At 39.7% G+C, this 27705-nt stretch overlaps 1 protein-coding gene and 1 long non-coding RNA gene across 2 annotated transcripts in view; one reads left to right on the top strand and one right to left on the bottom strand.

Annotated features, from left to right (window-relative positions):
• Positions 1–9093, top strand: part of LOC125483676 — a 9671-nt gene extending 578 nt beyond the window's left edge. Inside the window, exon 2 of the long non-coding RNA XR_007262620.1 lies at positions 870–9093. This is a non-coding gene — a long non-coding RNA (uncharacterized LOC125483676). The remainder of the gene's footprint in view (positions 1–869) is intronic.
• Positions 9094–15229: 6136 nt separating this feature from the next.
• The window catches only part of LOC125483778 (HEAT repeat-containing protein 5A-like), a 45543-nt gene continuing 33067 nt past the window's right edge, over positions 15230–27705 (bottom strand). Inside the window, exons 13-16 of the mRNA XM_048600431.1 lie at positions 23131–23355; positions 20330–20481; positions 18820–19033; positions 15230–16539 (exon numbers count right to left, since the gene is read on the bottom strand). Of these exons, the coding sequence (XP_048456388.1) occupies positions 16226–16539; positions 18820–19033; positions 20330–20481; positions 23131–23355 (905 nt within the window). The 3' untranslated portion in view covers positions 15230–16225. The remainder of the gene's footprint in view (positions 16540–18819; positions 19034–20329; positions 20482–23130; positions 23356–27705) is intronic.

Genomic DNA, 27705 nt, shown 5'->3' with positions numbered 1-27705 from the left:
GATGCTGCTTGGCCTGCTGTGTTCATCCAGCCCTGCACCTTGTTGTCTCGGATTCTCCAGCATCTGCAGTTCCTACTATGTTTGCTTCGTGTTTTTCATTTGACGCTATGGAGTGGTGTGGTGTTCTTGGAGGGTTTCTCCGAGGCCCTGTTGGCAGAAGGACAGTTTCACCTGCCGTTAAGGTGAGTTTCGACGACGGATGCACAAATGAACGGATCCCTGCTCATCGTTTCGAGGTAGAGTGAGAGAGGTTGTTAAGCGTTTATCTCACAGCGAACACCACAAAACCAGATCATCTGACCATTGTCATAGCTGTGTTTGTGCAAATTGGCTGCCATACTTCCTACATTGCAGGAGTGACAACACTTGAGAAATGGTTCAGGTGAGGTCAAGCATTTTGAGATAACTTGTTCCTTTAAAGGTATCTCTTTTGACTCAGCCTTAGAAAGACATGGCTTATATATTACTCTAAAACATGTTACAGGTACTGTTTTTCATGAGATTTTCAGATGCTGTTTAGCTGAATAAAATACATACAAGGGCACTTTTTCAAAGTAGTGTAGGAATGTCCAGCCAACATTCACCCCTCCACCAATTTCCTAAATCATACTGCTGGTTATTCTTAAAACAGTTATCCTGAGAAAACAGGAATAGTTGAGCATTAACCCACTGGAATGCCTTGGTATTTGTGAATCAAACTCCAGCAATGGGTGAATAACCCCACAGCCTTTTAAATACCACAGGAGAGGTTAAGGCTAAGGGAGCAAAACATTATTTAAAATTTAGTGGAGCCAAAGACAGACTGATATCTACATTGGTCATTTTCCAGTAACTGCTGCAATCAAACAATATGCTCTGTATTCCTTTAGAATCAACTAAGGAGTGGAACCCTGATCTTTGGGCTGCTCTGGGTCTTCATACATTTTGTGCGGAAGAGGACGTCTCAAATTCTCTGTGGAATATTAACACAACATTGGAAACACCAGTTACAAGTGATAAGGCCAATTTCATTGCCATAGAAAACAATAGCTGTCAGCTGATGTTGGAAGGTGCATTCTATGCTGCTAAGAAAAGCACTGCTCACTTCAAGTTGGGCAGTTCCCAAATAATGAGCTGCTGACTTGCCACTGGTCCATCTGCTTCAAAGGGGGCTTACGTCTTACAGGTCTTGCTCAACAAGCGAATGGAATCTATCACACCAGGCAAACAAGTGAAAAACATGAAAAGAAAGAAGACACAAACTATTCTGTTAGTAGGCTTGAATGTCAGAACCACGTGCCGACAGACAACTTGCAGCTGGACGATAATATGCAGAAGACAACAGTGATTCACGTGGAACTTGGGCTGAATATCAACACGGCTTCCCTCCAAGACACCATATTCACAAAGAGTGGATCACTGAAAGAAAAACATATTCATCTGGTAGGGAAGGGTTCAGAGCAGGTTTGTGCACCTGGTGTAGGTTTTGTTGTAAGGAAATTATTAATTTTGGTGATGGAACTCACTCCAGCTAGTTCAAAATATATTCTCCCCATCCACTTCTGAACTCAAGCAGGGTCTGTTAACTTCATGGGTACCTATGCTCCATAACAGTGCTCCATGATAGAGGTGAAAGACAAGTTCTATGAGGAGCTAGGCACTGTCAAAAGAATCCCCAAGTCAGGATATCTTTATCCACTGGGGATTTCAGTGCAAGAGTGGATGCAAACCATAAGACATGGCCCTGCTACCTCAGAAAGATATATGAAAACAGGCAGAAACTAATTAAGCTTCACCACTGTCACAAGCTTTTTAACACCTTTCAGAAGAAGCCATACCATAATGTTGCCTGGAGACATCCAGGATACAGTGCCCTGGAGACATTCTGGTGTGACACAGTGGATGGAACCCTTAAAAGCAGAAATATCAAACATGCTGCCTACCAAGTAAAAACCAACAGTTCCTCAACACGACACGCATTCACCAGCATTCCAACAATGAATACCAAAATAAAATGAAACATACCATCAACAATACTGCACTCTCAAAATATGGAAAGCAACACTAGAAAAGTGCTAACTGATACAAGTCTAACATCCAACTGCCCTGTCAATATTCCAGCAATAGCACTGGAGACTTATCCTCCAGAACTAGCCACATCTGTAGCTTAGCCGCTCAGTACAGCTATAACACTGGCATCTAGCTGACAATGTGGAAAACTGCCCAAATATGACCTGTCCACAAAAAGCGGTACAAATCCAATCTGGCCAATTACCATGCCATCAACCATCTTTCAATTATCAACAAAATAATGGAAGGGTTTGCAACAGTGTTATCAAGCAGCATTTACACTGCAGTAACCTGCTCACTGATTCCCATTTTGTGGTTCACCAGGACTACTCAGCTGCTGCCTTAATTGCAGCCTTGGTCCAAACATGGGCAAAAGAACTGAACTAAAGAGGGGGTAACATCAAGGTGACATCAAATTTAAAGTCAATGGGAATCAGGAGAAATATTCTGCACTGGTTGGGATCATACGTAGCACACAGGAAGATGGTCATGGTTGTTGGAGCCCAATTAGGGGATGTAATGCCCTAGTGGTATTATCACTGGACTGTTAATTCAGAGACCCAGGTAATGTTCCAGGGATCTGCATTCGAATCCCACCGTGACAGATGATAGAATTTGAGTTCAATTGAGAAAAAAGCTGAAATTGAGAGTCCAGTGATGACCATGAATCCATTGCTGGTTGTCAGCAAAACCACATCAGGTTCACTGGTAGCCTTTAGGGAAAGTGGAGTTAATATTCAGTGTATAACTTTTTCCATAATATACTGAATATTAATTCACTTGCCATGGGCAAAGTTGCAAGTACTGATAGTGTACCATATGAACTCATAAAATATGAGAAACTGGTACTCTTGCAGCATCTGTGATAACTTCTCTGTCTCTGCTGCAGAAATGGGGCAACAGCAGAATTGCAAAAACTTGCATGGCAGCTTCCTGTTGAGCATCTTCAGCAAAGTATTTGGCTATGTTGCCCTTGTCAGACGGTAGTTCCTGCTGAATCCATTTACCTCAAATCCCAGTATTTTTCAGAACTGGAATTTCTACAATTGTCATGAACTTCTCAATCCAGCAACTGCAATAGCAACACAGTGATAAAGGAGACCATTGTGCATTGCCTTCATTGATCTAACAAATGCATTCAGCCATGTGGACAGAGACAGTCCATTCAAGCTGCCGTTCAAAATTGCTCAATGTGATCTCTACCATGACAATACAATGGGTAAGATCAACTACATGACAGAACAACATCAATGCACAGTGCAGTCGGTGTTCTGGCACTGACAGTCCTTGGCGTATTCATTCCTCACTTTGCTCCTGGAATATGCCTTCAGGATATTCACAGAGAGCGTCTCTTTACAGCCTTGTTTGTCTGAGTTCCAAGACAAAGATGCACCAAGCCATCATCAGAGAGTTACTCTACACTGACAATGTTACTATCTTTCCATATTGAGGAATATCTGCAGCAGCAAATACTCAAAATCTTTAAGATAATCCTCAAAAGGCCGGTGGGGAATCAGTAATTAATCTCCTAGTGGAGCTCATTGAGTACGAGTTCCCTCGGTAACAGGCAATGGCTGACCCAGCCGAAAGTCATCGCCTGAACCTCACTGTTTCAGTAAGTTTGTCGGCCTTTCTCATTCTTGCAGAATAAGCAGTTCCTCTCCCATTTTAGCATTTGTTTAAGGTAGTTGCTTAGCGTAATGAATAAGATGTCTGACTTCAGTATTAACCAAGGTATTAGCAGAAGATTACAGGTTCAGGTCATGCTGCGACTGTTTGCAGAGAGCTCTTTTGCAATGGTAGTATCACTACCTTTAAGCCAGGAGGCCCAGGTTGAAGTCCCACCTGCTCCAGAGGCGTGTAATGACATCTCTGAACAGGTTGATTAGAAAAATAGGTTAAATTTTAAAAATTAATAAAGCAGACCCTGGAAGGGGAGGCCACACGCTCTTCTCTGTTCACCAACAACCAGACATTTTTGCAACTGATGTTTCAACCACATCACTCAAAGGAGCCACCGAAAAGAACCCCAGCCTTGCCTGACAGTCATATTTTTCCTTTAAATTACTGGAAATATGTCATTTTGCCCACAAATTTGTTAACAGAACTCACTGCTGAATATTCAGAAAAAATCTAGCTGTGTTGAACTCCAAACTATTATAAAAAAAACTTTAAGCTTTTAAAGATGACAGACACATCTGCAGTGATTGACACAATCCTGAAATTCAAAAGCATGCATTGAAAGAGAACTTGTTGACAGTTTCTTCACTAAATCAGCTTCTCCATCATCAATTTCAAATAAATAAACACCTCACCGACTGAGGAGGGGCTGTTGTTGAGTGAAAAAAGAAAAAAAATAAAGCAGCCCCCTCTTCCACAGTTACATTCATGCCTGAATATCATTGGAGAAGGAGTATGTGGTGTCCATCAATGCTCTTGATGCCTTTAGAGAGAGGTGGGCACCAAGGGCAATAAAGTGATTTATTTCCTCCTCCAATTCCATTTTAGAACATAGAACAGTACAGCACAGTACAGGCTCTTTGGCCCATGGTGTTGTACCGACCTACTCTAAGATCAAACTACACTGCATACCCTACATTTTATTATCAGCCAGATGCCTATTCAAGAGTCGCTTAAATGTCCCTAATGTATCTGACTCCACTATCACTGCCAGCAGTACATTCCACACACCCACCACTCACTGTGAAAAGAACCTACCTCTGACATCTCCCCTATACCTTCCTCCAATCACCTTAAAATTATGCCCCCTTGTAATAGTTATTTCCACTCTGGGAAAAAATCTCTGGCTATCCACTCTATCTATGCCTCTCATCATCTTGTACACCTCTATCAAGTCACCTCTCATCCTTCATCGCTCCAATGAGAAAAGTCCTAGCTCCCTCAACCTTTCTTCATAAGACCTACCCTCCATTCCAGGCAGCATCCTGGTAAATCTCCTCTGCACCCTCTCTAACCAAAACTGAACACAATATTCCAAGTGTGGTCTAACCAGGGTTTTATAGAGCTGCAGCAAAACCTCGCGTAACCTCTTATACTCAATTCCCCTGCCAATGAAAGCCAACACACCATACACCTTCTAAACCAGCCTATCAACTTGGGTGGCAACTTTGAGGGATCTATGGATGTGGACCCCGAGATCCCCTTGTTCCTCCACACTGCCAAGAATCCTGCTATTAACGTTGTATTCTGCATTCAAATTCAATCTTCCAAAATGAATCACTTCACATTTTTCTGGCTTGAATTCCATCTGCCACTCCTTTGCCCAGCTCTGCATCCTGTCAATGTCCCGTCGCAACCTACAACAGCCCTCCACACTATCCACAACTCCACCAACCTTCATGTCATTTTGATTTAGACCCTTACTGCTCTCCTCAGCCCCTCTCACCATTGATGGTTTGCATTGCCCATAATGGGCTTTGCATGTAAGTACTCAGTTAGCTACTGGTGTTTTTACTGGTGGTGGTTATTAGTTTTAAAAAAAAAGCAAAAAAGTCACCGTGATTTTGCTGAAGGGAAGGTCACTCAGTTGTACGTAACTGTCCTGGGTAGAAAAAATAAAAACAGACAACGCATGCAAGGGTTTTTGTGGTGTCGTGGTAGTACCCCTACCTTTGAGCAAGTCCCACCTGTTCCAGAGATGTGTAATAACATCTCTGAACATTTTGGTTAGAAAAGTAGGTTAAAAATGGTAGCTCAGTTGGTAGAACCTCAGCTCTGGAATTCGAGGATCCATTGTTTATGCCTTCTTTGGTGGGCTCTTGAGATACAGAGGTAGTATCCCTACATTTGAACCAGGAGGCTAGGATTCAAGTCCCACCCATTCCAGAGGTGTGTAATAACATCTTTGAACAGATTGATTAGAAATATTTAGACACGGGAATAAATACTATATTTCAAAATATGCAAATAATACAAAAAAAACTAAATTGAGAAAAGCAGACCTACACCTTACCAACACCCATCCCCCACTTTTTATGGTTTGCACTGCTCATTGTGGGATTTGCATGTAAACTTCTAATTGGCTGAACGGGTGATTACTGATGGTGGTTAATAGTTAAACAACAAAAAAGTCAGTGATTTGATGGTGGAAAAGCCGTTCAGTTGTGTTTGATAATACTTCTGGATTTAAAAAGTAAAAATATAAAACAGACCCACACCCCCGTCCTCACTATTGATAGTTAGCCCATTGTGAAATGCAAACAATGCAAATATCCAATTGACTACACAGGTGATTACTGATTGTGGTTGATTGTTTAAAACAAAGAAAAACTTGGTGATTTGGGTGGTGGAAAAGCTGTTTGGTTATGTGTGATATCTTTCCCAGATAGTAAAAAGAAAAAGCATACATGGAGACAGGTCTGTAGAACGGTCTGTCCCAGGTTGGGATTAGCCTATGTATGCCACAAGTAGTGGCTCTGTTTTGGTGTTCAACAATGTTGTTCCTTTCCAATTGGGTTTCTGAGTTATTGCACTCTCTAGTGCCAGTAAAGAGTTTGATTTGACTGTCAGCATCAGGAAGGCACATTTCACAGTTTGGAATTTTCTCAATTTCTCTTAGCATGGTCAATGTGACATTGGAGGTTGTTGATTGCTTCAAATATCAGTGCCCTGCAGTCAATCTGTCACATTGCGTACACTGCAAAAATCTGAAACATTATCTATGACTTCTCCATGATCCTGGCTGGCATACTGAATGTTCTTAAATTGAGACATTTTCATTACTTCCAAATTACCAAAATCCAAAGATTAATAATCATCACTTGGGAGTGGGTTGAGGGGGTGGTGGTTGATGTGGGTTGGCAGTGTGATGCTTAAACACACAGGCACAGCTGCCAGTTGTGAGTTGATGTTTAGTCACTGCCTGGAAACATGAAGCAGTTTGGAGTCTCCTTTTAACAAACCTGTTCAACATAAACTATTCCCTAATCATATAAACTCACTAATTTATCATGAACATAACGGAATCAATTAGGGAACAGGCTATCATAAATCTAGTCATGCACACTGAAAAAAGAATAATTCTCAATCTCATCATAAAGACTTCACTAAGGAAGCGTATTCATAAAATAATAATTTGAGACAATTCATTTCGTACCACGTGATATCACAAAATGGTGGAGGGCACTGGATACTGCAACAGCTATGGGCTCTGACAACATGGGCTGAATGGATCTCAATGGGTCAAATAACCTACTTCTACTCAAATATCTTATGATCTAACATTCCAGTAATAATTCTGAAAACTTGTGCTCCAGAGCTCATTGTACACTTAGCCTAGCTGTTAACGTGCAATTATAAATTTGCACATTCCATTTTGGGCAAAATGGCCCACTTATATCTTGTTTGCAACAAGCAAGACAAATCTGATTAGGCCAATTACTAATCCTCAGAAAAGTAATGGAAGGAGTCATCAACAGTATTCAGAAGTAGCGTTTCCTCAGCAATAACCTGCTCACTGATGCTCAGTTTTGATGGCGGTGGAGTGGGGTGCTCTAGATGGAGCTCATCAACTTCCTTTTTTCTCTTTGGTGTAATTTTTTTTCCTTCCTCTCTTCTTCTCCCGGCCACAAACTTCTAGCCTCTGACTCTTTGGCTTGGACTCAGCACATAACCAGCAGATGACCTCGTAGCCTGGCGTGGCGGCCTCCTGGCTTGGTATAGTGGCCCCCCCCCCGGCCCGGCAAGGTGAACTTTCGGCCCAGTGTAGAGGACTCTCAGCCTGGTGTAGCAGACTCTCGGCCGAGCATGGCAGTCTTTCAGCTGTACATGACTGTTTCAGTCTGGCATGGCCTCAGGGTGGACTTCCAGTCTCGAGGTGATCCCTCGAAGTGTGGTCCCACCAAAGCTAAGTCCTTAATAAAGACTGTAATGTTTCAAACTTCTGTCTTTATTTATTTTCTACTTCAAACTAAGAAGGTCTGCAATTTGTAACTTTTAACCTTATTTCGTATGTTTTCTGCTTTACTATAACTACTGCAATGTTTAACTTCCAACTTTGTTCTTAAGATTCTGTACCTGAGATGGCACTGTGTGGGGCGACATTATACACTTTTCACTGTACTCCTGTACTTATGTACTTGAATACACACGACAATCAAATCAAATCAAATTTCACCAGGGCTACTCAGCTTCTTACGATACAGCTTTGGTCTGAACATGGTCAGAGGAACTGAATTTCAGAGGCAAAGTGAGAGTGATTGCCTTTGACATCAAGGCAGCATTTGAGTAGGTGTGGCATCAGGGAATCCTGACAAAATTGGAGGGAATTAGGGGAAATATCACAGCTGGCTGGAATAATACTTTGAACAATAGAAAATAGGTGTAATTGTTTGAGGTATGATGAAAGGTGTGTGATTCACATTCATATAATTTATTTATAGTTTGGGTTTCAATCTAGTGGCAGATGAGTATTGGTTACATTGTGAAGATCTGTAAAAAAAAACTCAGAATCCTTTCCAGAGCCTAATCCAGTACAAGTCAGAACAGGTGAGCTGAAGCCTTCGCGAGTGTTAATGCAAGACTTTTTGTTTATACTGTGGAGATTATGACTGGGAATAAATATTGGAAAGGATTAACTTGCTTTTGGTTTAGGATAACCAAGGATTGATGTGAGCTTAGAAAAACCAAGATTGACAGGCTTACAGGAAAGAACTGAGGAGACACAGTTAAGTCAAGATTTGATACAACAGGATCATTTATCTGGATTGGAAATACAGTAATGTGATGGTGTTGGAGAATAGATTTTGTTATAAAAACCAAAAGAACTGCGGATGCTGTAAATCAGGAACAAAAACAAAGTTGCTGGAAAAGCTTAGCAGGTCTGGCAGCATCTGTGAAGGAGAAAACAGAGTTAATGTTTTGGGTCTGGTGACCCTTCCTCAAAACCCTTGAGCTGAGCTTTTCCAGCAACTTTGAGATTTTGTTATGTTGTGTGTTTAAGATCTTTCAAATTGCATTCTATATGTAAACAGCTTGCTTTGATTTTGCTTTTTTTTGGGTAATAAATGTCTATTTTATTGAAAATCTGCATCCTTGCATGTCTGTTTCAGTGAATGAACAAAATCTACAATCTCTCAAGACAGATTTCAATCTGGGGTGTAATTTGTTCAGTAGTAACAATAGCTGGGATCACAACAGAGGTCAATTATCTCTGCAGGAGATCCTCATGATCATCTCCAAGGTCCAATCATTTTCAGCTAATTCATCAATGATACCCTCCATCATAAGAAGTCAGAAGACGACATATTAGCTAATGTTTATACAACATTCAGTGACATTTGCGACTCGAGATACTTAAGCATTCCACATCTATATTTAGTAAGAACTATCAACATCCAGGTTAGTGCTGATAAGTAGCAAGTAACATTTGCTCCACACAAGTGCCAAGCAATGACCATCTCCAACAGGAGAAATTCTTACCATCTTTCAATGGCTTTACAGTCGCTGAATTATCAACTATTGACATCCACAACCTTCAACATTTAGTTAGTTCCTCCACCACCAGTGCACAGTAGCATTCCTGTATACAGGTAGTTCTGCTATAATGCGTGTTTCGTTAACACTAATTGGCTGTTAAGCGATTGGATAACATAAACTTTCTGCTCTACACCATAGCGATTTTCGATAGTGATTTCCCTATCTATGGTGATCTTCTATAGCGTGAGATCACACAAGAACGTACCTATCATGTTTTAGGAGAGCTACCTGTACCATCTGCAAGATTTTTTTTATAGAATCATAGAATCCCTATAGTGTTGATGCACTGCAAAGCAAGTCATCAAGTGTTTGACAACACTTTCCAAACCTGTGAACTGTACCATCTAGAAGGACAAGGTCAGTAAAGGCTTGGGACCAACACATACCTACAAATGCCCATCGAAGTCACACATCCTCCAAACTTAGAACTATATCATTATCCCTTCACTGTCACTGGGCACAAGAAAAGGGGTACAATGTTGTGAAGATTAGTCATAGACGAGAAGGTTGGGAATATTTAAAAAGCCCAAAGAATGATTAAAAAAACTGAGTAAGAAAATAGTTTGAGTAAACTAAAAGAAAAATCAAAATAATGACTTTCTTTAAGTACATAAAGAAGCAACCAACTGTAGGAAGGGATTGGTCCCTTTGTGAATGAGACTGGGGAATAAGCAATGTGAAAAGGGAAATGATGGAGACTCGGAACAAATATTTTGTATGTCTTCATGGTAGAGTGAACATAAACAAACCCAATAAAGCTGAAAGTCAGAGGGCAAAAGGGATGGACAGAACTTAAAACAATCGTTACACTAAAGATACAACTTGGGAAATTACTGGGAATAGAGGCAACTTGTCCCCTGGGCTACCTTAAGAGTAGCAGCCACAAAGACAGCAGATGCAAGCAGTTCTAATTTTCTAAAATTCCCTAGATTCTGAAAAACTGAAATGTAATGCTTCTATTCAAGTAAAAAGGGAGATAGCAGGAAGAAATATGTTAATTAGGCTAATATGACATTGATAAAATGCTGCACTCCAATATTAAGGAAGTAGCAGCAGGACATTTAGAAAATCATCGTATAATCAAGCAGAGGCACCATGGTTTTATGAGGGGGAAATAGCGATCAGCAAATTTATGAGAGTTGCAAACAGTGTGAAAAAGAGGAACCTGCAGAAGCAGTGTATTTAGATTTCCAAGGACTTCAGTAAGGTGCAACATAAACGTTTACTGCAAAGGTTAACAGCTCATAAAAATTTGGGCAGGTGGGTGTGTGAGAAAATGCTAAAGGTTCTGAAATATTATATAGAAAGGTGAGTGGCAAAAATTTGGCATATGGGATACAATATAAAAAGTGTGATGTTATCCACTTTGGTAGGAAGAATAGAAAAGTAAAATAAGTTTTAAATGGAGTGAGGCAACAGAATAGTACTCTCAAAGATGAAAGATCCCATACCCACAATGAGCAGGACAAATGTGATACATAAAATACCATGCAGCAACTGCGAGAAACACTACGTAGGACAGATGGGCAAGAAACTTGCCACCAGGGTACATGAACACCAGCTTGCAGTGAAACAGCATGACCAACTCTCCCTCGTTTCAATACACTTTGACATAGAAGAACATCAATTTGACTGGGACAAAGTTACAGTACTAGGACAAGCAAGACAAAGACAAGCACAAAATTCCTGGAGGCCTGGTTTTCAACCACTGATGCAATTAACAAACATGTTGAAATAGACTCCATCTACATACGGTACAAAACCAGAAACAAGATTGCCCAACATGACATTCTGGACCATACAAGTTCAGAGTGGGTCAGAACAACAGTGCTTCAACAGAGTCTACACAGCACTGATGATGTCACCTAGAAGGGAGATGAAATATTTGCATGAACCAGTCAGCTCGGAGAACAAACCGACAACTCCAGAATGCCATGGTACACAGGAATTCCACAGGAATCAGAAAAACTTAGAAGGTACAGCAAGTTATTATAAAGACAAATCAAATGTTTGTTTTTAATACAAGTGGGATGGAACATATATTGGAAATTTTGCTACAACTGTACAGGGCATTAGAGATCTCAGACCTAGAACACTGCGTAAAAATTTTGTCTCAATTTAAGGAGGGATATATATGCACTGGAAGCAGTTTGGAGAAAGTTTATGAGGTTGGTTCCTGAAAAGGATTGTCATATGAGATAATGATGACCAGTTGGTCTAAATTATTGGAGTTTCAAAGAATGAGAACTGATTTGACTGAAACAGAAGATCATGAGGATCTGCTCTACCAGTCTCCTGGAAGAATGTTTAAATTCTTAGGGATTTCTAGAACTGCAACATAATTTCAGAATTGGGAGACATTTAAGATAACGATGAGTAAGAATTTCTTCTCTGAAGGTCATGAATCTTTTGAGATTATCTATTCAAGAGAACCAGAGGCTGAATTTTTGAATATATTCAAGGCCAAGAGAGATTCTTGAACTTTTTTTTGGGGGGTGGGGTCAAGGATTATGGGGAATGAGCAGGCAAATGGATCTGAGGCTAAGACCAGCTCATCCATGATGTAATTAAATGCTGGAGCAGTTTCGAGAGACCATGTGGTCATTAATGTTCTTTTTCTGGAGTTTCATAACCCTGACCAATAGAACTACATGTTTACGGGATCCCTTCCCATTCTTAACTGACCACAGGACTTCAATGTAATCAAGCTACATTGACCTATGCTGCACTTTAGAAACAACCTTATCAGGTCATAAATTGTTCCCATAGGCTCTAAGCAATGTAGGTGCACTGAGATTCCAATACCTATTTTTGCAAATAAACACAAAACAGCTGATTGAATGTACTTTTAATTTTACAAGTTTCAGAATATATGTGAACACTTATGTGAAATAGCTTCACAAGGTATAAATTTATATCAAGAACAGAAAAAGTTGTTTTGTTTCACCTTACGACCATTCTTCAGAGGCCATCAAAATAGGGACTTGACAGATGTTTATCCGGGTTCAAGGGAAGGGAGAATGAGTGCTTTTTTACTGGGATTTTTAATACAGTAAAAAAACTATTGGAACCTGTGTATTTTCTGTTGTTTTCTCTTACTTCCAATAAATCTTTCTCACGGTTTGTTGCCTTCATATTACACACTATACCTGCATGCTGTTTTGTGTTTCATATACAAGGACAGTTTGATTGTGTTATTCCATCTCATGTATAAGTCAGGAGATAATAGGATTCATGCCATATCTAGTAAGCTGCGGATTTTTGCTCAAAATATGCAAGCTACAATATAAAGCATTGTCTGCAAAAGCATCAGAAAAAGAGTAAGATCCAAATATAACAATTCTTCCATTTTATTGAAAACATCAATATCTGTAAACAATTTGTCATTAAGGTGGTGTGAAAGCTTTTCATCTTGTACTCATCAGGGCAATATGCAAGAATACCTATTTTCAAAGGGAGCAATTCGTATTGCCCGAAAAACAAGGTGCTGATTTGTTGAGATGTTGGCATAAAGAATGCATCAGACAACAGTTAGTCTAAAGCTTTTACTTAAGTTGAAAGAAGATAAGTCAACTCTGTTTGAAATGGAGAATGCAACAGTATATAAATATGTATACCTTCTCCCAAGCATAAGCAAATTGCAAATCCAACTCATAAATTTGAATTTGTTGTTATTGCAATTCTTAGCATGCTGAGAATTAAGTACTGCATAATAATGGAATCATACCTAATGTTGGGAAATATATTGTGAACATAGCCAGTACTTTGCCTTTTGTGAATGGCCAGTCGTTGTAATGCGTGTCCCACAAACCATCACCACTGGCATTGAAATTCACATAGCATGTCATTTGTTTGTGTGGTAGACATGTGTTTTAGCTGAACAGCAGCATCCTATTATTAACAGCTAATATGATTCATTAGTACTGCACAGTAGCTGTGTGAAATAGCTAGCTTCACGTGTTGCTTACATTGTTGAGACACTACCTTTCAATAATAATTTGAAGTAGATGGCACTTTTGAGGACCAAAAGGGGTTTCCTTAATCCAGTTCATGATTTCGATTGACGTAGTTAGCGATCTGATCAAGATTGCTATCCTGCAGAATAAGGTCTTTGATACACTCTATTTCAGCATGAAACTAGTAATTAGCAAATACCCTATTTATGAGGAAGATGATAAGGCCAGTCCTGCATCCATGGTAATCCCAATGTGGATCCTCACCAGTCAAGGTACATTTAAGGTGGAAGTACAGAATCTATTAGTGGATTTCTTAACTAGCACATTGAGGAAAGGGGTTTTGTTAAATTTCTCCAAAGGTTAATTTGAAAACTGGTTGGACCCCAAGTATAAGCAAATTTTTAGATGCAGTTGCAGATTCACATGTAACAAACGTACAAGTGGAGGAGTGTGAAGTATCATTCCATTAAAACATATTTATAATAGAAACTGACAAATATGTTATTGTGAGAGGATCCCATGGTAAACCCACCAATTTGGCCATTAGAATAGAATATCCTTTTACTGTCACATGTACTCCATTGTAGGAATACAGTGAAAAGCTTTTATATGTCTGCCCTCTTATGGTGACATCTTAAGTATAAGGACCTAGGTACGATGCTTGGTTACAGCAGTGGAATAAAAGTAATTGCATTACTTTACAGAGTTGAAAAATAAGTTAAAAAGAGGACATCATTAAAGGGTTGACATTAAAGTAAGGTAGGAAATTTCAAATCGACATCACATTGCAGCAGCTCAGTGCAGGGCCTCCACATGTGTTCCGACTGCCCACTCCAGACCCAAGTCCAGCAGCCGTCCCCACTCCACTCCAAGGCCACGTCCACTCTGTACTGGCACTCAGCTGTCCCAATGCAAGTTCCAGGACTACCTCCCCTGTGCCAGTCTCTGCCCAGGACTTTGAGTGAATGAAGCTCTTTGAATAAGAACTTATTGTGAGCACGTGGCCCCAGTTGTTATGAGGGCACCCAGCTGTTAGTACCAGACAAGTCAGGTTCCAAATAAGTGCAAAATCTAGCCTAGGCAAGAGTTTTTAAATTGCAAAAGAACTGATGATGCACAATTCTGGAGATTGGGGCATGTTCCCACTTCTAACTGTGGATGCATGCTCTACATGGACAAAGTACATGCCTTAGAAGTAGGGATACAAAGCAAAACCATAAACAAATCTGGTGAGAAAGGTTCCCGCGACTACATGTAGGTTGCCAAATGGCTTCCTGGCTTAGTTCTCAAACACAGTACATGATAGAGCAAACCAGGAAAGTCACAGGCTTGATCTCTGGACTGTACCGTTTTCCAACAAAGCTAGAACAAACTTTGGAGTATAAACGATTATCAGTGTTCCTGGGTTAGGGATACAGTCATTGCTCTAAAGTGCCTAAAGTGAAACAATATAAATCTATTTTCTATTGACTCACCTTAGAATAAAAAAGGTCTGTCAAAATTTATTATTTAGTTCCCGCATGTGGAATGCTCGATAGTACCTATGGAATTGTATGCCACATATCAGCACCTACAGCAGAAGAAAAGAAAAAGATGGCCAAGACAAAAACAAAAGGACAACAAAGAAAATATTAAATTTGTTGCCTTTTTTTGTTGGAACCTGTGGAGTCATATGATGGGACCAGAACAACTTAATAGGAAGGGAAAATTAGGAACAATAAAGCAGACAAAATTAAATCAGCTTTATTTCAGTAAAGTTACAAAAGCAAAATGGAACAATAATGCACGTGGTTATTCTGTAGAATTTACAATTGTGTTATGTACATGGCATTTAAGCCATCTATTAGTACAGTACTTCAGAGCTTTAGTTAAGCCAAAGGACACAAACTAGTCAGTGGGAGCAGGCAGACTGCTTTACTGTGAGAATAACTTTTGGAATTAGATTTCTGTATAGATTACTACAGAATAAGAATACTATACACATACAGTGTGCATCATCATTATTACTGACAAAAACACAACTGGGTGGCATCAATAGCCATATTTAGTAAACAATTTATGGTTACAAATTTATTTTTTTAAAGTTTCAAGAGAGTCCAGAGTACATTTTTAAAAACAGATTTAGTAGTGGTAACTTTGTTCACTTAAAAAAATAATAGCATTGTAGTGCAATTATCTTCAGAGTCCATTTATGAAGTTAGCTACTGCTGGTTATAAATTGGTATGTTGTGGATCATACTAACCAATACTGCTGCATTAGGTTTTCACAAATTCTGGCAAGAGTAGTGCCATCTTCTTAATGAAAAAGATGTTTGCATAAAATTACCTTTAAAATTATTACTAATCTAGTTGTATTTGTTTCCTTGGAGATCAAGTCCTTGTTAACAAGCCCATTCCAAATCCTTAAGCTATTGTAATAACAAGAGTATACATACTTTTAAGACTTCAGTTTAGTGAATTAGCAATTAAAGTGAGAATGGTGAAATAAATGTTTAAAATTGTAAACATGGATTTAGAACACTAAATTTGGGATGTTCACCAAGTTAAAGGTTAATACATCCACGTGTTGCTCTAAATTTTAGCCCTCTGTTATCAAGTCAAACAAGATTAGCCACATGCCAGGTTAAATTAAGTGATAAGATTTCTTCCATTCATATTCCTTTGCTTGGTGTAGTCTGGTCAGCTTAATGCTACTCGCAGTTCCGTAAACTGGTTCACAGCTCTTAGAAATTTGAAAAATTGGTCTTGAGTTGAATGCTCGGAGAAGATTTTCCAGAACACTTGGACTGTCCAGCTGCTGTCTTTGCTTTGATGCTCTCCTGGTTACCTTTAACAGCACCTTCAAGCCTGGCTTTCATAGCTGGAGAAGTACCCATTAGTTTTTGAAAAATGGATGGATACCGAGGGCCTATTTGCATCAGGTTTTGAAGGGCAAACTCATGTAAACTCTTGGCAGGATTTGTTGCAGATGTTAAAGTATTTTCATCCAAAAGACAAGATATCAGGATTGGCAGAAACAAAACTACCAAGTGGACTCCTGCAACATGTGAACAAACAATTTAAACACATTTACACTAGAACTGAATCTTTACAAATATATTCAGCAGCGGTCAAGTTGAATTACCGTACAGAAAATGAATGAAAGCATGAGCACCAAAAGGGAGTGGAGTTAAAAAATTTGCAATTTAGTGAACATGACAACTAACTTAAGAGCTGAAGGTCTCACTTGTGAATATTTCATTATGTTCTGAATTCAATGTACATTCAATTTCAAATAAAGCAATTACTATTCCTTCTTGAAAAAGAGCTGAACTGCTAATGGAGCCTGACAGTCAGCATTCTGGCCAAGGAGAAAATAAATCAGAATTTCTAAACAATTTAGAAAAGTGTGCAAGGATGTTAAAGCATTTTCATCCAAAAGACTAAATAAAAACCAAAAGAACTGCGGATGCTGTAAATCAGGATCAAAAACAAAATTGCTGGAGTTGCAGTTCTGATTCAGTTCTGACAAAGGGTCACCGGACCCGAAACATTAACTCTGTTTTTCCCTTCACAGATGCTGCCAGACCTGCTGAGCCTCTCCAGCAATTTTGTTTTTGTTCATCCAAAAGATATTGGGATAAAACAGGATTTGGGCTTCGAAGCTGTCTGAGGGGCTGACAGACTGCAAAATAGCATAATAGCATAATTCACCATCTTCAGAAACATTTACACAAGAACATAAGAACTAGGAGCAGGAGTAAGCCGTCTGGCCCTTCGAGCCTGCTCCGCCATTCAGTAAGATCATGGCTGATCCTTTCATGGACTCAGATCCACTTACCCGCGTTCTCACCGTATCGCTTAATTCCTTTATTGTTCAAAAAAAATCTACCTTTTTGTTAAAAAACGTTTACTGAAGTAGCGTCAACTACTTCACTGGGCAAGGAATTCCATAGATTAACAACTCTCTGGGTGAAGAAATTCCTTCTCAATTCAGTCCTAAATCTGCTCCCTCTAATCTTGAGGCTATGCCCTCTTGTCCTAGCTTCACCTGCCAGTGGAAACATCCTCTCTACTTCTATCTTATCTATTCCCTTCATAATCTTATATGTTTCCATAAGATCCCCCCTCAATCTTCTGATTTCCAATGAATATAATCCCAATCTACTCAGTCTCTCCTCGTAAGCCAAACCCCTCAACTCCGGAATCAACCTAGTGAACCTCCTTTGCACCCCCTCCAGTGCCAATACATCCTTTCTCAAGTAAGGAGACCAAAACTGCACACAGTACTCCAGGTGTGGCCTCACCAGCACCTTGTACAGCTGCAACATAACCTCTCTGCTTTTAATTTCAATCCCTTTAGCAATGAAGGACAAAATTCCATTTGCCTTCCTAATTACTTGTTGTACCTGCAGACCTACCTTCTGTGATTCATGCACAAGGACACCCAGGTCCCTCCGCATAGCAGCATGCTGCAACTTTTTACCATTCAAGTAATAATCCTTTTTACTATTACTCCCACCAAAATGTATGACTTCACACTTATTTACATTGTATTCCATCTGCCAGACCTTTGCCCACTCACTCAATATATCTATGTTCCTCTGCAAAGTTTCACAGTCCTCTGCACACTTTGCTCTGCCACTCATCTTAGTGTCATCAGCAAACTTTGACACCCTACACGTGGTCCCCAACTCCAAATCATCTATATAAATTGTAAATAATTGCGGTCCCAACACCGATCCCTGAGGTACACCACTAGTCACTGACTGCCAGCCAGAATAGCACTCATTTATCCCCACTCTTTGCTTCCTGTTAGTCAACCAATCCTCTATCCATGCTAATACTTTACCCTTAATGCCATGCATCCTTATCTTATACAGTAGCCTCTTGTGCGGCACCTTGTCAAAGGCCTTTTGGAAATCTAGGTACACCACATCCACTGGGTCCCCATTGTCCACCTTGCTCATAAAGTCTTCATAGAATTCCAAAAGATTTGTCAAGCATGACCTGCCCTTCATGAACCAATTTGTGGGGGATGGGGAGAGGAGGATGACTCTTTTGAAGAAAGTTGTGCTATCTTTCTTTTCTTTCCATTCTCAGACAACTATTCAATGGGAAAAACTACATGATAATTTACTATGTAGGTAGTATCTCATGCTTTCCAGCAGGTAACAATAGGAGGATTCAAGCACAGGACTTGAGCATTCATTTGCACAGCAGTGGAAAAGGAAACAAGGATAATAACAGAATTAAAAATTGACTTAAATTCTTAAGGTCCCTCAGCTATAAATTGAACGTAATTCAAGTCTAAAGTGAACTGCATAATCACACTCACGGTTTTGTTCTTCAGCTAAGGTGATCAAAGTCTCCAAAGTCTTCAATCCTGCTTGCATAGCCTGCAATTCTGCACATGTGCTTGGCATCTCTTTCTCCACGTCTCGCAATCTTTGTACAATTAAAATAGTCAGGGAGTGAATGTAAGGGGTAGATACTGCCCGATTAGGATGCTGAAATATTGACTGCAGCAATTTGTAGCACTGCACGAGCACCTAAGATGAAAGACGACAAAAAGCATAAGTACTGAAAAACTGAATCAGATTTTGGCAAAATTTGAAATAGGACTTAACATATGCTATTATAATGTATTATATGTTGAAATGTTAGCCTAATTCGGATGAATTCTTGTTTTGAAGTCTCTTTCACCATATGAAAAACAGGCAGAAGCTGCTGCCTTTTAAGGCTCATCAGCAAAGATCTCTGCTGATGCCTTAATTTTATTCTTGGTTTCCATCCTCCTCAGTTATTGACTCAGGCTTGGGTCACAGCATTATCAGTCCTATCATACCTTATCGAAAACCAAGGAGAGATTTATTAATCTGAGAGTAGGCAATGAGATCTTCAGGGATATCAAAGCCAAACCTGATTCTGCCTGATGTTTGCAAGTGTATTTTACAGAACAGTCATTGGGTGGATAGTTCTTAAGAATAAGGTCTCTGACTTCATCACCAGTTAATTCACCAGATCAGAAACAAAACTTCTGTTCTTCCTCATCTGTTTGCTTAAATGCTGCATCATGTAGTGTATTAACAAATAAGCCACTGCACTGCTGTGCTGGTTACATTTCATGAAGTTTTCTGACAATAAGCATTTAATTTTCCATGTCAATTTGTGTGCGAATCCAAATATTAATTAGCTAAATTCAAAAACATGCTCCATTTAAAATTTGTACAAAAATGTTCTTCCCTCTTCTGCTGAAAAGATTTACTTTGACTGGGTATTGATCCAGAAATGTCTCAATAACTCTTTAACATCAACCTGGACGGTGATGCATCTGAAATAGGAGGGGAATTACAACCAAGGTAAATGTTACCTTCCCCCAATATCTACATGCACATTGTTCTTCAATGGTAACTGCATTATAATTCGGGCATGGGCTCTTGCTGTTTCTATTTACTCAAGGTTATTTTAGCATCCTCGCCCCTGGACCACTTTGGCATTTTGAAGAGTTTAATATTAATTAAGATTCTGCAGTTATTCAGATGCAGATGAGTAGTGAGACAAGGAAAATGGAAAACGTCCATCAAGAATGAATTCTACAAGGGAATGGCTTCCTATTATCATCATGAACATAGCAATTGATAAGTTAATTCAACACCAATTCGGATCAAATTTTGGGTCTAAGTAGATCAACAACAGCATAGTTTATAAAAAAAACAAAGATGCATTTTTGATAACGTTCATTTGATTTCAACTATAAATCAAAGTAGATGAAATAACTGTAAACATAGTATCTCTCTTCTCCATTAAATTTAAATAAATTTAAGTAAACCTTACAGAATACTTACTATTGGATTTTTAGAACTAAGAACTATTTTAAACCTGTTGATACATTTTTTCTCAAGGCACTGTACACAGGTGACTTCTGGACTTGCTGACATCAAGAAAATACTAATGGCAGTTAGCATGCTCACTTCATCCAGTTCTGATGGAGTCATCTCTACGAAAACAACAAAACGTGCAAAATTTAGACAATGGGCCACAACTAAAGCATTTTATTTCCCTCTAATTTATATTGAAGTTCAAGGGCTGGTTTTGGAGAGGAAAGACTTTTAATCTTTGGCACAATTTAGATCTTTCCATGTGTATCGTCAAAATGTTACTGTGTACAAGATGAGAAAAGGTGACCTTACAGAAGTTTATAAAATCATGAGGGGCACCGATAGGGTGAATAGCCAAGTTCTTTTCCCCAGGGTAGCAGAGTTCAAAACTGGAGAGAATAGGTTTAAGGTGAGAATGGAAAGATTTAAAAAGGGACCTAAGGGGCAACTTTTTCACACAGAGGGTGGTGTGAATGGAATGAGCTGCCAGAGGAAGTGGTAGAGGCTGGTACAATTACAACATTTAGAAGGCATCTGGATGGGTATATGAATAGGAAGGGTTTAGAGGGATGAGCCAAATGCTTGCAAATGGGATTAGATTAATTTAGGATATCTGGTTGGCATATCCAAATTGGACCAGAGGGTCTGTTTCCATGCTATACAGCTCTATGATTCTTACGACTTTTCGTGACTGCAAAGTTCGACAATTTTTGGTTCACACTGAATCAAACATTGTTCGACTGTAAACAGCAACAAAAAAAATCCAAAAAATATTCTGCTACATAGAGATGCAATAGACACAACAGTGATTCAGGGATTAACAAGAGGATTGTGCACTTAAGAATTTTGACACCTTCCAACCCTGGGTTGACATGGATCAACTGAAGATCTAGCCTGATAGCAGATACAGGATGCAATTCCTTTGTTCTAGCTCTATTCTACACCCATTGCACAAAGAATTCAAAGATCTAACTAATAATCAAAAGGCAAAGGAATCTACAAGTCACAGCAATGCAGCAACTTTGGACTGAATCTAATCAGCTCCTTCCAGATTACTGCTCTTCTACCCACTTTTTTTTAAAATGCTGTGCCTGTTCCCTGCGTGTTTCCTCTAATGCAGGAGGCCTCAAAAGTGTACAGTGGACCATTAACCCAGCTAAATTCCCATAGTGTGGGACAGCTGAGGGAAAGCCAAGTCATGCTGCCCCCTCATCATCAACAGTAATTGCATATTCTGGTAAATCTAATCATTCACAAACACTGAACAGCTATTAGAAATTTAGACAGATTTTCAGTGTGTTAGTGAATAAATGTGAGTTAACTAAGTAGGTAAAAAGATTTTTTTTGGGAGGGGTGGTGGTGGTAGTGAGTTAAAGAGGCAGGGAAACAAGGGTCGGGTGCGGGCTTGGAAGCGTAAGGTGGCTGGATGGCAGGGTAGATAGGATACAAAAACTGGTTGGGTAGCAAAGTGTTGAGCAGTTAAGTGAATTGGGGTCTTGTCCGAAGTTGGCAGGTGGGTGTTAGAGAGTTGGGTTGGAACCATTGGGATGGGAGAGTCGGGTCCATAGGATGGGACTCAGATCTGGAAGGGGAAAGAGGGTGGGGAGAGTCAAGTGCTGTACAGGTTGGGGAAGTGGAGTTTAGAATTGGTATTGGTTGGTTCCAGCTTCAGGGACTGTCTACGTGCAATCATGCGTGCTGATAGTGGAAGTGATGGAGCCAAGTCAAATAATCAGGTGTCTTATACAGTTGGCCAGCAATTGGAGCAAGTTGTAATACTGCAAACTTTTCAGTTAAGACTCTCAGAATATCTCGCTATAACTTATTTTTTGGAGGCTCCAGATACTGTTAACTTGCTGGGAAATTCTCACATAGGCAGCTGCATGAGGACCTCTGCATGGTCCTGATGTTTATCTTCCATCTATATTATTTTTAACAATGCTTTTGTAAAAACAGAGATTTCTACAAAATGTAAACAATTTAGTTGCTCTTATATGAAAATTTGGTGCACTTGTCAGAGACACAAACAGCAGATACCAGGCAAAAGCACCAAATGGAAAGCAAGTTACAGATGGGAATATCTAGTAGGTGGAAATGAAGCAAGCCTGAGTAAGTTAATTTTCAACACAGAAATTAAGATACAAGTATGAATCTAAGTAACAGAATGTTTGACATTTAAAAACAAAAAAAAATGGAGACCTGGGCTAGGAATCCAAAACATTTCACAAACTCCCTACAAAAGTCCTTCTGTTTTTATTCTGTTGAATGTCTTTTGAATTAATCTTCCTTCGTGATTCAGTTGCACAACCCTCCAATATAAACGAGCTTATCTAACTCTGACCTCCCGAACATCCTTCATATTTATTGTTCTACTACTGATCAGATACCGTGGACTAAAGATTAACTTTCTAAACTTCTGTCTCTTTCAATCTCTCTTGCCTCCTTTAAATGCTCTTTAAATCCAACTTCCTCACAAACTTTAGGTCACCTGTCCCTGAAGTTCCTGATGTGGCTCTGTATCAAGTTTTGTTTGATAGCATTCTTGTGCAGCATCTTAGTATATTTAACAGTGTTTTGGTTGCCAAGTAAGTACAAGATCTTGCATTCCTATAAAACATTGAGACTTTTTATATATTAAGGACATTATACACATGCAAGTTCTTGTTGCTGATGGTAGTGAAAAACTTTTTCCCTTAAAAAACTGAAATACTCTTGTAAGAAAATATATTGTTTATTGTTCAGAGTTTAACAAAACAAAAGTCTGTTACCTGGATTCCAAAATTCTAAAATCGTTGCAAGAGCACTGCGGAGAAGCCTTGTCCATGCAGCATGGCTCTTCTCTGCTCGAGCCATAGGAGAGGAAACAACAGCCTTTAATGCCTGCAGTGCTGCACCAACTGTTAAAGATGTACAACCATCAAGCGTCTTGACTGCAGTTTCTTTAATGACTCCCGTGATAAGGTAAAGGATGGTGGGAAGAATAGAAATGGTCCCTGCATCAAAACAAATCAATTGGAGCATGTCTAATGAACTGAAAAATGAGTACAAAATTAGGTTTGCATTAAGCCTTTAAAAGGATTGCTTGTATATTTTTGAGAACCATTTCTTCAGAGTTCTTGTTTATCCCCACCTTTGGCTGAAAGAACAAATGGTGGGGCCTTGCCCCAGGTTTTTAAACAAATGTTCTGACTCTGGCTGCATGCTTGGACATCATCATAACCTGCATTCATTCTTTAGTGACTTGGTAATATTATGGAACTAATGAGCTATCCATCAATTCAGAATGATTAAAGAAACAAGAAACAAAAACTTTGATACATGAGGAATCGTTCACGTTCGCAGGACACATGTTTACAGCTACACAGGCAGGTATTGCAGCAAATTAACATACAGCAAGATTTTACATGCACTATAAAAAATGTATTGTCTAATGAATCAGTTTTACTGAGTAGCAGAGTGTTTCGTATGTTTTCAATTCCATCAAGAATCTGGTTGGATAGAAGCTGCTTGAGGACTTTAGGTTGCAGTTTCCAAGTCAATTTTGTTTACAAATGAGAAAATCAGAAAGAAATCTGTACATAATTGTTTAAATATTTTAGAAAGGAATTCAACCTTGACTGCAATAGCTGAAGTACAACATAACTATGTACATTATATTTGCTAAATTTAACAGAGAATGGAAGGTGACAAGTTGGCAATTTACTGAAATTGTACTTCAGGGGCTGAAATTAGTTTTCAAAAGTCAGACTGCTACTTAAACAGCTTGTATGTTTTTAATATCATTCATCATATAGCTGTGAACAAATAAGTTACATTGCTATCTGATATTTTGCTGCTTAAACCACATAGTATCAAAATATTAGGCAAATTTAACTTAAATTTGGCAATTGATCAGCTCAAGAGATTGCAATGGGAAATTACGAATAAAGACAGATAAAGATAAGAGGCAAAGCAATTAACTTCTCTGGGTTTGCAGTTACATGCAGCTACTCCTCAATGTTTGTTGCTTGGCAATATATTTAACTGATGGGAGATTTGAATCCTTCATTTAGATCAGTTCCAAAATAGCAATATTCAGACGAACAAATCCGCACTGTGGTTCCACAACTATATTAGCCCATACTAAGACAAACAGAAGAAAAATACAGCAGATAAAAATTGTGAAACAACCGTCTCTTTCCACTCCTCTAGGTAATATTGCCAATACTGACTTTGGCTTACAACACTGACTTCTGCCCCAAATATAAACTCATTTTCTGGTCACCATATTCTTCACTCTTCCTTGAAGCTCCCCAAGTCTAATCATCCCAAACAGATCATATTTCTGTGCCATTATTGATAACATCCATTTCCACCTACACACCTTTTAACTCCATCTTTGCCTCAGTTCTTATGCAATTGAAACTCTTATTTACACCATTATTTTTAGTCATTCATGGGATATGGGTGACATTGGCTAAGCCAGGATTATTGCCCATTCCTAGTTGTCCTTGAGAAGATCGTGGTGTGCTGCCTTTCTAAACCAATGAAGTCCATTTGGTGTAGGTCAACCCACAATACCATTCAGAAGAGGATTCCTGGATCTTGAACTAGCAACACTGAAGGACGTCTAGATTTGACTATTCTGAACATTGCTGGCCAGCTTCTCATATTCCATGCCCCAAAAGCTTACAGGAAGAATATGAGATTTAATTTTAAAAAACAAGGAATGTGCTATGTAGCCTCTTGAGCCTGCTCCTCCATTCAATATGATCGTGACTGATTACAATCTTGAGATCATCCAAATTTCTGCTGTCCATGTCTTAATTTGTATGCACACCTATTTACACATCATCCCTGTCCTCACTGACTTAACTGGGTCCATGTTAAGCAATACTGTTATTGTGTGTTGTGGCTCACTGGGAAGCATGGTGGAAATCAAGTCCCACTGTCCCAGAGTCATCACAAAAGGTTTTAACAAAAATCCAAGTACGCAAAGTGATCAATTTACCTAACTCATCATGTTAACAGAAAACATGGACGAGATTTCTGTACTTAATAAGAACTACAATTTATTACAAATAAATAGATTGTAACCACAAGTAAACAATAAACTGCTGACATATCACTCAACTCCCCTCCTTATAACACCGGTGTTATAGATGGAGGGGAGAAGAATACTGGGGAAATGGTACAATAGCACTATATTTTAGATTCGATGGAGACATTCCTTTTGTTTTCCAATCCTTTAGTTCTCTGGTATTTTCCTTCAGATTCTTTCATTCCTTCACAACCGGCACAAAGCAACTGGTTCACAAATGGTAAAGTTACTGACTTATTGATTAAAAGCAACAACTGACAGAAACTGGTGGCTTTTTACAGGCTCTAGGTATTCCCACTGGAGGGATAGATGAGCACCACCTCCACACCAGAGGTCCGAAGGCTTCTGTTTACATCATTCACACTCAATAGCTGTTCAGCTCCACAGCAACCCGAGTTGTTGTCAAGCTGATGAACTTTTGCTTTAACTGGTCACAATTAACGAACCAATCAGAAACCTTTTGCAAGCTGAATCTCACTTTGTATACATGGCCTGGTGTCATGCCTTTTATACCTTTCCAAATTGCTTGCAAAGCAACAGTGTGTGAACATGACCTACAATGGGTTTCAGTGAAGGAGCTGAACTGAAATCTGGACTGAAATCAACAAATGTTGGCGATCACAGCGGGTCAGACAGCATCCATGGAGAGAGAAAAAGCTAATGTTTCAAGTCTAATGACTTCATCAGAGCTGAAGGGGGTGTGGAGGGGGCAGCATTTATGCTATAGTTGAAGGAGGGTTGCGTGTGGAGGCGGTGGGGTGTCAAGAGCTGGTAGAGAAAAGACAATAGTTCTGATTAAATAATCAGAATGTGAGGATGGCAGAACAAACATGTGTCTAACTGCCAGACTTGAAAGAGAAAAGACAGTCTCACTCGGGTGGTGGGAGGCAGGGAGAGGACATGGTGACAAAAATATAAGAAGTAAAGATAAAAGGAAGGAAAGAAATGGGAATTGTTTCACAATATTGAGTCCAACACCTTCAAAGTAAGTCCAGAAGGTTGTAAAGTGCCTAGTCTGAAGATGAGAAATTGTTCTTCCAGTTTGCTCTGTGATTAAGACCATAAGACATAGGAGCAAATTAGGCCATCCAGCCCATCGAGTCTGCTCCACCATTCAATCATGGCTGATAAGTTTCTCAACCTCATTCTCCCACTTTTTTCCCGTAACCCTTGATAATCAAGAACCTGTCTGTCTCCATCTTAAGTGTACTCAATGACCTGGACTCCACAGCGTTCTGTGGCAGTGAATGCCATAGATTCATCACTCTCTGGCTGAAGAAGTTTCTCTTATCTCTGTTTTAAAAGGTCTTCCCTTTACTCTAAGGTTGTGCCCTCATGTCCTAGTCTCTCCTACCAATGGAAACATCTTCCCAACATCCACTCCGTCAAGGCCATTCAGTATTCTCCAAGTTTCAATTAGATTCCCCTTCATCCTTCTAAACCCAGAGTCCTCACTGGAGCACTGCAGCATGCCAAGGACAGACAAGTGGGCATGTGATCTGGACACGTTTTGAAATGGCCAGCTACAGGAAGTTCGGGGTCATGCTTGCGCAACTGTAAAGCAGTCACCCAGTCTGCATCGAGTGCTGCGAATACAATACACAAGATTGCAGATTGCTTCACCTAGAAAGACTGTTTAGGCCCTTGGATGGTGAGCAGGAAGGAGGTGAAGGGGCAGGTGTTGTACCTTCTGCAGTTACATGAGAAGGTACTGTGGGAACGGGATGGTGGTGCTGGTTGTGGAATGGACTAGGGTGTCCTGAAAGGAACGATCCCTGCGAAATGCAGACAGGGGAGTGAGGGGAAGATGTGTTTGGTGGTGCTATCCTGCAGAATGCTGCAACACCTACCCCATCACCTCCTCCCTGCTCACCATCCGAGGGCCTAAACAGTCTTTCCAGATGAAGCAGCATTTCACCTGTACCCTCTCTAATCTGGTGTATTATATTCGCTGCACCCAATGTGGCCGACTCTACATTTGAGAAACCAAAAGCAGACTGGATGACAGCTTTGCAGAACACCTCTGATCTGTACGCAAGCATGACCCTGACCTTCCTGTAATTGGACATTTCAACAATGTCCCGCTCGCATGCCCATTTATCTGTCCTCGGTATGCTACAGAGTTCCAGTGAATCACAGCGCAAACTGGAGGAACAACATCTCATCTTCAAAAGTAGGCACTTCACAGCCTTCTCGACGTAACATTAAGTTCAACACCTTCAAATTGTGAACCAACTCCCATTTCTTCCATAGATAACAAGGT

The sequence above is a fragment of the Rhincodon typus genome, chromosome 8 (assembly GCF_021869965.1).
Source record: "Rhincodon typus isolate 14 chromosome 8, sRhiTyp1.1, whole genome shotgun sequence".
Taxonomy (NCBI): domain Eukaryota; kingdom Metazoa; phylum Chordata; class Chondrichthyes; order Orectolobiformes; family Rhincodontidae; genus Rhincodon; species Rhincodon typus.
Note: the sequence above shows the minus strand (reverse complement) of the source record. Positions and strands in the feature narration are given on the sequence as shown.